This window comes from Rhea americana, unplaced genomic scaffold, assembly GCF_003343005.1.
Source record: "Rhea americana isolate MKP2758 unplaced genomic scaffold, rheAme1 scaffold_142, whole genome shotgun sequence".
Taxonomy (NCBI): Eukaryota; Metazoa; Chordata; class Aves; order Rheiformes; family Rheidae; genus Rhea; species Rhea americana.
The window spans coordinates 642,993-652,940 of NW_028185506.1; the positions used below are offsets into that span (position 1 = coordinate 642,993).

The following is a 9,948-nucleotide window of genomic DNA, read 5'->3' on the forward strand; positions in this document are numbered from 1 at the left end:
GATTCCTTGTATACGTTCAAGAGCTTGCAAGAATTTAGTACCACACAACATATTGGTGACTGCACGCAGCCATTTTTCATTTCAGTACTGATCATTTGTCCTAGAAGGACTCAAAACACAAAACAGAATGGACCTTAATATGAATCATGACTCCTGCGTTGTTCTCAGCTGTGTTTAGCTGGATTGAGACAGATATTCCTATCCTCCAGCTCTTTATACTACAGTCCCTGAACTGCCACATGCTCTTTGAGTCTCTACAGCCTCTAAGTCCTGCCTGATGTTACATATTTCATTCCTCAGCCTTCTCTGCCATTCTCATAGCTCTGCTTTCCTGTCATACTCTTTTACTTTCTTCCTATCTTCTTTTCAAACTTCTGTGTGCTCCAAAGACAAATACAACTTGAAATCCTCATACAGCAAAACACCAAACTCCCTGCAATAGCATATAATCAGAGAGCTACTTGCCATTTCTCAGCCACTCGCTTTTCTTTTTCCTCTTCTTCTTGTCTTTTACCATAACATTAGCCCTATGAGGAAGCAATGGGAAAACTGGCTATCCTCACTCTGTGTTGCTCTTTGGCTGATGCCATGTCAGGTGCCTTGTTCTGCACAAGTGAAAGCGTTTGTCTGGCTTTATAAGTAACGTGGGGTGCATAGCAGCAGTAAATGGGGTCCTGTCCCTGACAGTGTACCTCAAAAGCATGCAGAGTGCTGTAAACCCTGTAAAATACCATTGATTATTTCAAGCTTGTAACAAAAAATTTTAACTGTTTTGTATGTGAGGAGTAAAAACATGCAAACCACGTGCAAAGGACATGAACTGCAAGAACTGATGACTTGAGAAACAGCATAAACATCCTATATGACCTAAACATAGGGGAAGAATTTTTTCTCTTCCTTAAGATCTGAAAAGATAAAGGTGTTGTATATACTTTCATGCTTCTGCAGAGAGCACTCCCCAGCACATGCTGCTGGGATCCAGTCTGTGCATGCCAGCAGGCCTCTACCACCTGCAAGGACAGTAGGAAGAGATTTGGGCTTTCCTGAAGAAGAGACACATGGAAAACAGCAGGGAGTGTGAGCAACAAGGCTCCCTCTTTCCTCTTACTGTTCCTGCACTTAGACAACCAAGGGCTGCAGTCTCCTCTTCATGCAATCTGCAGGGTGACACAAGAGATGAGGGCTGTTATGGCTCTGGGCAGTTGAGTCAGGGTTTTGGGCTGATGGAGAATAGTTGGGGACTCTGAATAGTGCTGCAGAGATGGGCTTTGAGGCCCTGTGGACCTGGGTGTGGAAGCATGGGGTTTTTTGAAAGGCTGTCCTTGGGGCTAGAGAAAGGGAGAGAGCTTTTGGGACTCTGCAGAGAATTGAGCTTTAATCCTGAGGGAGATGGCCTACAAGGTGATAAATGGGATTTACATTTTTCATATGTTTTGTCAGTGTTTTTATTCCTTGAAAGTTGGAAGTTAAGTTGGATTTGAGGCTGCCTTATATTTAGGCCAACGTGATAATCTGTACAGGTGGCTAATGTATGACATGTTGGCTCCTACAACCCAGCATGGAGACATGTTCTCTGTATATAATCTGTGTGACAGACATTAGATTCAAAAGAAACATTAATCAGATTTAAACCACTCTAGACTGAATTTCCTTTCATCCCTATGTAAGTAAATAGCTGCGCCGTTAAATTCACATTGATATAAGAGAAGATAAATCCGTAACTGAACTTATGTGGGAGTGGTTGTCCGTCATGGGGTTGTGAGTAAGCAATAATGAACAATGCCAGAAATGCTGTAGGAGAGGGAATTAGATGATAATTGTGCCATGTTGTCCTTCTATGTCGTATTAAGTTTGAACTCTGCTGTGATCTGGAAATAGCCTGGGACCGGGGGAGGGGACACACAAAAGATAGGGAAGAAACACAGATGTGTGACATCTACTATCTGTTCTCAGCAGTGAAAAGTGTGCTCTTTGCAGTTGTTTTACTCCACTCACTGTGTAGGTGGATGTTACCTATAAAGGCCAGTTGACCTGTTCTTTTTATCTATCTATCTATCTATCTATCTATTTATTTATTTAAACTGAAAAATGCCTTTACCAAATGCTCTTGATATGTTAAATATAGGGAATATAGGGAATTATGTGCTGTCTGCAATCTGCTACTCCCTTGTAGCAGTGTGGACTTAAAGAGATGATGATACTTTCATTTTTTAAATAAATAAATAAATTTGTTTTCTCTTTAACAGTCTTTCAAAATGCTGTTCARATGTTGACTTTTTGTCATATTCCTTGAAAAACAGTCACTTCACTTTTCAGTTACACTTCCCAGAATTTAGCTGGTCTAAAGATGAGATTTGAGGGCTTTTTCTGGATGTCTACTGTTAGAAGAGCACCCAGAACAGGCAGTTTGGATTTTGCTGATCATCCTTTGCCATTATCAGCCATACAGTCATCTTCATTGCTGTGCTAAGGTACCTTCCTATGTACTATTCAGCATTTTGTTTGGATTTCTCTATGGAGAAAACTATGTCAGAAATAATTTTTAATAACTCCTTATGATCCGTAAAGCAACAGTCTTTGGACAGTTCCAAATTCTCTCACCATTCATTCCTTGCATTGGGTTAAGATCTGGTTGCAGTTTCAGTTTACACCAGACCAAGCTCCCTGGTCAAGGAGAGGCTACGACTGAACTTGTCTTTGTGTTTATCCTCCTCTTGAATGGAGAGGTAGCTTGGCTGAGATGGCTCCTTGCACTGTGACTGTTCTGCAGTATCCTCTCTTCTTACTTCCCTGTGCACAGCTGACTGTGAATGTGCTTAAACAATTCAGAGGCAGGACTGAGACTTCAAGCATGTGGGAGACTAAATGATACCAGCTGATTTTTTATGATACTTTGGCATCTGTGATGTTTCTCATATGCTTCAATTCCTACTGCCTATTCCTGCTATGTTTCTCCTTTGAAGTTCAGAGACCTAAATCTATAGCAATGAGAGGAGAAAGAGATCCTGGTGCAGAGTGAGAGAAAAGAAGCTATCATATCTACCTGATCTCTCTCCCACTGAAACCCATTGTCCTCTTGTCCACAAGCAACAGTATTGTGCCGTTTGATGGTTACATGATGCTTCCCTTGGTTTTGGTACTGTGGAAGACAGAAATAATGCTGTTGATGACTATCACTAACATTGAGTGTACAGTAAAGAGCTCTGCATAGTGTCTGTGGCAAGGGGAAGCCACTTCAGGGAGAACATATGCTAGAATCATGGGCACTCTGGCAATTTAGAGCTCTCTGTTAGGTTTTGGTGGGGCTGAGGACCATTGCATAAAAGTGGTATGAGGATGATATCTGTGTTTTATTCAGCCTGTGATCTGTCAGCTCCAAAACAGTCCCAGTGTGGGTTCTAGGCACTGAGTTAGAATATTTTGTATAGCTGATAGCAGTAACAGTAATTTACCTAGGGCTTTTTATCATGAGAACCTGGAGGCAGGATCACAAGTATTCCTTAGCATGGTTGGAGCAGCTAAATCAGTCATGTTCTACTCCTTTTGGATTGCAGAAGTAGTTTCCCAGTAGAGGTGGTCATCCCTTTGTAGTCAGTTTAGACCTACTAAGGTTTTACTCTTCATCGTCTTTCACAGTTCCTTCACAGACGGAGTATGTGAAAGAGCCAGGAACCCATAGTCTATCAGGCTGAATATGGTAAAAGGAAGTAGRGCATAAAAGTTGTTTCACAAACAGCTGGTACCAATTGTTTATTTCTGTTCTGAAATGGGAGCTTGAACAGACAATACAAAACCCTTCATTTTGAGAAACGAATAAGTTTATTGGTGCTTTTATAAATGGGAACAATTTCTATACATTGCTATAAATATTTATAAATATTCTGTGGGACTTGCAACCCACTCAAATAAATAAATAAATATTGCACTATAAAAATGTAATGCTTTCTTAATAGCTGATGATGGCCAGCATCTCCTTTGAATAATTGATTCTTTTGACATTTCACTCCAGCTCTCTATGTTTACAAATACATTTTTGATGCAAATTGCATTGTGCGTTCACTGGTAGCATAAGGCATAAACCTGCTTGTTACTGATGGAGAATAACATACCAGAGTGAGCAACTCTTCTTACTCTGTTCTAATGTGTGAGTATAGGTATGGTATAGAGATATGATCCCACAGCCATTTCTTGCCAAATTATATGCATAGGGACAGAAGTTTTTTTCTGATGTAAATTGTAGTTGTATTGACTCCAAGTTCTAGAGGCCTCTGTGGAGCTTAGAACAACTTACACTAAATGAAAATTTTGCTCTTATTCCAGTGTTCTCAAGGTGAAAAAAACCAAGAAGAATGGTATAGGAATCAAGTAAAACTGTTAAAATTGAACATAAAAATAAGATCATTCCTGTCCACTATATAGACAACATGGTAAAAAAATCTTGCAGAATGTTGAATAAGCATGAAAACATACAACTATTCCCCGACAATTGTCCTAGATCTATTAGAGTCACTTCTTTCCTTTTGAAGCTAATCATGTTTATTATGCGTTCAAAGGATAAAAAATAATAAATTATTAGACAGAAATCTTGGTCTAATCCTAATCATTTGTCTTGTCCTGGGCTATTATGTACTCCTATAAACAGAGAATCACTTCATGTGGAGAAAAATATTCTCACAGCAGAATCAATCCCTGTGACTATTCTAGTAAAACTACTTGAATGTTGTAGATAAAGAGATATTACATGTACATATATATGTATATGTATGTGTGTGTGTGTGTGTATATATATGTGTATATATATATATATATATATGTAAAATTTAAGTCTGTCAGCAGAACAGGCCTTGAGCTAAATCCTGACCAATTTCTATGAAAGCAAGGAATGCAGTGGGCCTTATTTTGATCTTATTGTACTGCTGTAATTCTAGTGACTTCAGTGATTTACTTCACTAGACAGTAATAAGAACAGGACCAGAATTTAGCCTACTACCTTTCATATTATTGATATGGATACCCTTAGACCAAATATAGCATTTTCAGACTGTTGTCAGGGTGATAAATATGTTAAATAAATAAAATAGATAATCTGCATCTTGAGAGAAAATGCATACGTGTCAAAATAAAAGCTCTTATTATATATCCAGTGTGGTGGATATATAATCCACACTGGATTTTTCTGCAGTTTATCAGTACCTTGCTGTTGATTTCTACTGGAGTACATCAAGAATAACCTTTAAAAGTGCACAGATTTAAAATTCCAGGAAGGAGAAATCAAATTAAAAAAAAAGAGAGGAAAATAGCTAAATACATACCCAAGTTTCAGACACCTAATGAAAACAAATATAACTCCATTAAAACCAATGAAGCTATACTGAATTCCATCAGCTAACAATTTTACACTTAAATTACAGTGCAAAGCTCTGCTCTGCTGATATTCTCATTTTAACTAAAGTTTTATAAACTTCAGATGCGTCTATGGAGGTTAGATTCCGATAAGTAAACTCACCCATAACATACACCACTCTGGTTGTCTAGGGAAAAGGTTTTGTCAATATTTAGAGATCTCATGATGAAATTAAAGTCATTTCACTGTTACGGGTAGAAGGCATCTGATACCTGCTCAGGACTAGATAGAAACAGTGATATTAAACTTGGATCTTCCTTTTCTAAATATACACTTCATTTTCACTCTTCATAGGAAAATATGCACTAGCTATGAATAGTGTGAAGCCTGTGGGGCATGACTGACTGGGAATTATTTTTCCCAGCAGAGTTCAGCCGTATGCAAAATAAAGTAACCTGTTTGACATATTATTAATTATATTAATTAGTACTCCTCATACTTCTCTCTGTATTGGAAATGCATTAAAATAATGTTCTTACATTATATTTCTATATTTTGACCCTAGCATTAAGTGAATATAGAAGTATGATAGAGAAGGAGTTGAGAGAACATTGGGACTCTACTTGTTTTTTTCCAGACCTCAGCTTTGATTTAATGGGAGTCAGAAATGACTCTTTCTACACAACACCGTTTGATCTCTTCTTTTTCCAGTTACTCCAGTTTTCCATGTGTGCAGCTCCTTTAACAATAGAGAAGTTGCTTTTTGACTTCTACAGGTGTGAAGAGAGACTACAGCTTCAATCCTACCAGCTAAAACTATATACAATAAAGTTTTTAATAATGTAATAGCAGACATCTTTTATGCTGCGCTGGCACCATCTGCTGTTGTGCAGATTAGAGGATTCCCTGCTTCTACTGGAATGAGGGTTGCAGAGCCCAAGTCTCTTTCCAGCTACACCAGTGATTTTTAACATTCATTTCTTGTGTTTTGTTCGAGTGAATTCTGTCCACTGATGCAAGCTAAAGGTGATTCAAACTCCCCAAATTTTGGGTTGTATTATTCTTTTTGCAGGTAGTTCTTCTTTCCAGTAGAACAGAGCCCAACTTGGAAAACATACTATTTGTTTTTTCAGTGAAGTGTCGTCTCTAAGGGTGCAATTTGAAGTTCTTTTTTTTTCCATTGTCCTCTAGGTTTCTAATAGCAATTCTGAAAGTTGGAAATTCAACCAACTGTGCTAACCAGTTCCTTTCACCTATCATATTCACCCATCACTTCAATTTGCAAGTGGTGTAGCCCCATTATCTTGTAATATAGAAGCGAGGGCTCACATGCCTCCTGGCATCCATCATAGCATATGGGTCATCTGGGTTGACCATATCGTTCTGATTGATTCTCATAGGTTCTCTGGGCACATGGGAAAAGTCTGCTTGCAGCCGCAGCTGGGATCCTAATGCAGAGACCTTTCTCTGGGGGACTAGGATCTGGTGAGGATCCATTGGATCGACGTCTACACTTCTAGTGTTCCTGTGGGGCTCAGGTGTGTTGAATCGGAATATAGGAATTTCATTTCTCCTGGACAAGAACTGGGAGTATGGTGGTGGATTCATACCAGGGAAAAAAGCTTGTTTAACTCTGCCTAAGCTAACCAGGAAATTGTGTTTAGGAGATTGGTACACATCATATCCATTTTCCAGAGTCTTGTGTTTGAACACGCAGTCTTCTTGGCTGAAGTAATGCTTAAGGAAAAAATGTGACAGCTGTGAGCAGAAAGATTTGGTAATTAAAAAGTGCCAAATAAAACAGAAAGATGGATGAGATCTTGCAGCAGGTGTCTTTCTGATCCCCTAGCTCTTCACTAACAACTGAGATAAGGTTTAGTCAACTGTAGATCTAATATGTGTGCCCCATATTTATAGCAAAGGTATTTCTGGGATAACACTGTTTTCTCTGAGGGAGCTGCATTGTCTGAGTTATTTCCAAGCCATAGCTATAGACTACAGCAAGAATTCAGGCTGGTTCATCATTAGATTTCATTCTGATCTCGCTTAGATCAGCAGGACTCACATGACTTCTGTCAGCTCTACAATTCAATACAATTGACCAGAAGAGGAAAATCTAACCTAAGTGACAGGTCCTTACCTGGCTTAAACCTGCATCCTCCTTCACTACATGAAGCTGCACAGATTTGCCCTAGCTGAGGAAATTGGCGCTACTGTAAGAACAGCAGGCTGCATCTGCCTCAGYTGTGAGTCTTAGTGAAGGTCACTCACCGATCCAAAAATGTTTCCTTTCATATCCATACATAGGTAGCGGCCACTCTTCACTCCAGTGATTATTACGTAGCCAACACCCTCGGACTTGATCGTTAGGGCACCTGTTCAGAAAAACAAAGATGTCTAATCCTGTTCTGCACTGGACTATGGCCTCAAAGATCCACAGAAYTGCTGATTTGAAGGGCTGTCCTGGGGGTCTTTAAGTCAGCGTTCCACTCAAACGTGGACAAATGTGCTGTTGGCTCATATGTGACCTGGTGCTCCCTGTAACCCTGTAACCTGTGCTCCCTCCTGTCCAGCAGGGCTCTTTCTGTGCAGTGATACTGCTCCAGCCTGTAGCAACACTAGGGGTTATTCCAGCCCTGGTACAAAACTTTGCACTTCTCATGTGTCTCAGCAGGACTGTGGTGACCTGACAGAGGTTCAGTCATTTTCCTTTCACAACTCCTTTCCTTGTCTTATCTCACACTTTCTCCTCCGCTGTTCCAACTATCTGTATATTTGCTTTGTGACAGCTTGGGAAAGCATGCTATTTGTTGACTGTGGTTCTCTACACCATCATACTGGTTCTTGACCAAAAACGTAGCAGAATTTGATTATTTTTTCTCCTTAGTTAAATTATAACCTTTTAAATGTATTTTATTCCTCGTACACTCATACACAGATATCACTGGATATGCTTACATTTTTAGCTGAGTAGATGAAGAAGATATGCATAATAATAATTAAAATAACTTTCTGTTTTAAAGTTACTTGTGATGTGAGCATTAAAAAAAAGGAGACTTCTAGAATGTTATAAATGAACCCTAAATTTTAAAAAAGATCATTTTTCTACTACCTATGATGTTTGGGCTAGGTATACAACAAAGAAAGAAGGATACCTTAACTTTGCATGAAAAGAGATGATGATAATGAGATAATTTGAGAGCCACACTGCACTCCAAAGACTTAGCACTTCATTTATGAGAATCTGACCTTTTGCAATTTCCTCTGTTTAGTCAAAATTTACATATTCAGTGACCCATGTTCTATGCACAATTGTATTTCTGTCATGTGGCACATTAAAGGCACAAATCTAAAGCTTGTTGCACAAACCAATTTTCAATGCAGAGAAGTACTGATGCATTTGGAAGGAAGTGACCTACTGTACATAGTTGCTTAGAGATAGTGATCAGCTCTCTACCCCCAAAAAAAGTTTTTATGGACACAACTAGTTTTCCACCACTGCTATCATGAGTTCCCTCAGTGTATTTCCTTTGCAGATGCTATCACTGAAATAGGAAGAAGCTATTTGGGGCACGTCATCACCAACCTCTCCTTAGGACTTCCACAAGAAGTTTTGAGTAAAATCATGAAGTGAAAGATAATTCTGGTTGTTTTTACTTGCAGAGTATCACAGGAATCATAGAACTTATTATAAAGGTGAAGAATCCCCAACTGCTAGATTTCTTTGAAGCAATTTTTTTGTTAAACAAAAGGAAGATTATAATTACGTGTATTTTCCATCTCACAGCTGTCTGCTTGCCCACCAGGAGGATGGAATTTGAGATAGCTAGTGAAAAGAAAAAAAAAAAAAAGCGCCCTCTCCCCTGTTCATATGAAGACTGGGGGTCCATAACAAGCTACTTACTGTAAATGGTTTGCTGTGGGGCACCATCAACGTAGCCATCGGCATTGATTTGGAGGTGGAAGCTGTTCCTCTCTGTAGCTGTGTACAGGTGCATCAGGCGATCTGTGCTCCCCCAGCTGGGATTCAGCAGCGGTGAGGAGTTGAGAAAGGCAGTGGTAGCCTTCAGACTGCAGAACACTAGCAGCATGTACCCCAAGCAGCTGTAGTGATCGGCTTGTGACATGGCTCTCTGTCCTTAGTGGCTGGTCGTTATCTGAAACTTGATACTCCTCTTTGCTTCTCTTTTTCCCTTGTTTGCGTGTGTTTGGAGCATGAATCCTCAGATGGGCTCCCCTCTTCTTTGTAGAGGCTTATAAAGGGCAGCCAAGTGACATCACACAGGAAAAACTTCTCCACATCCTTGGGTTTTGTCAAAGCAGCATTTTAAGTGGCCTGAAACCTCAAGGGAAGGAAAGCACGTAGGTTCTCTGGTTAAGGTGCGGGAGGGAACAAATGTAAGGTTTCTAAAGACAGCTCACAAAAGCTAATCATATGTTCAAATGTTATCTACAAGCCTGTGACATCTGAGAGCTTCCCACACCCCTACTGTTAAATCCAGGAAGAGCAGTCCACTGTGCTGCACAGAAAGCTTTTTGGGAAGGGAAGGGAAGGGAAGGGAAGGGAAGGGAAGGGAAGGGAAGGGAAGGGAAGGGAAGGGAAG

At 39.7% G+C, this 9,948-nt stretch overlaps 1 protein-coding gene across 1 annotated transcript; it reads right to left on the reverse strand.

Annotated features, from left to right (window-relative positions):
* Positions 1–6,643: 6,643 nt before the first annotated feature.
* Positions 6,644–9,471, reverse strand: FGF23 (fibroblast growth factor 23). The gene is made up of 3 exons (XM_085298891.1): positions 9,249–9,471; positions 7,616–7,719; positions 6,644–7,081 (listed from the first exon to the last, which is right to left on the reverse strand). Exons 1-3 carry the CDS (start codon positions 9,469–9,471, stop codon positions 6,644–6,646), a joined length of 765 nt encoding a protein of 254 aa, XP_085155017.1.
* Between the last annotated feature and the right edge of the window lie 477 nt (positions 9,472–9,948).

Bases quoted from the DNA above. Each gene is read 5' to 3' on its own strand.
- FGF23 (XM_085298891.1), bottom strand. From the start codon at position 9,471: ATGTCACAAGCCGATCACTACAGCTGCTTGGGGTACATGCTGCTAGTG. The intron at 7,720-9,248 runs GTAAGTAGCTTG...TTTTCTGAACAG, and splicing joins CCCACAGCAAACCATTTACA to GTGCCCTAACGATCAAGTCC. The intron at 7,082-7,615 runs GTGAGTGACCTT...TTTTTCCTTAAG, and splicing joins AAGGAAACATTTTTGGATCG to CATTACTTCAGCCAAGAAGA.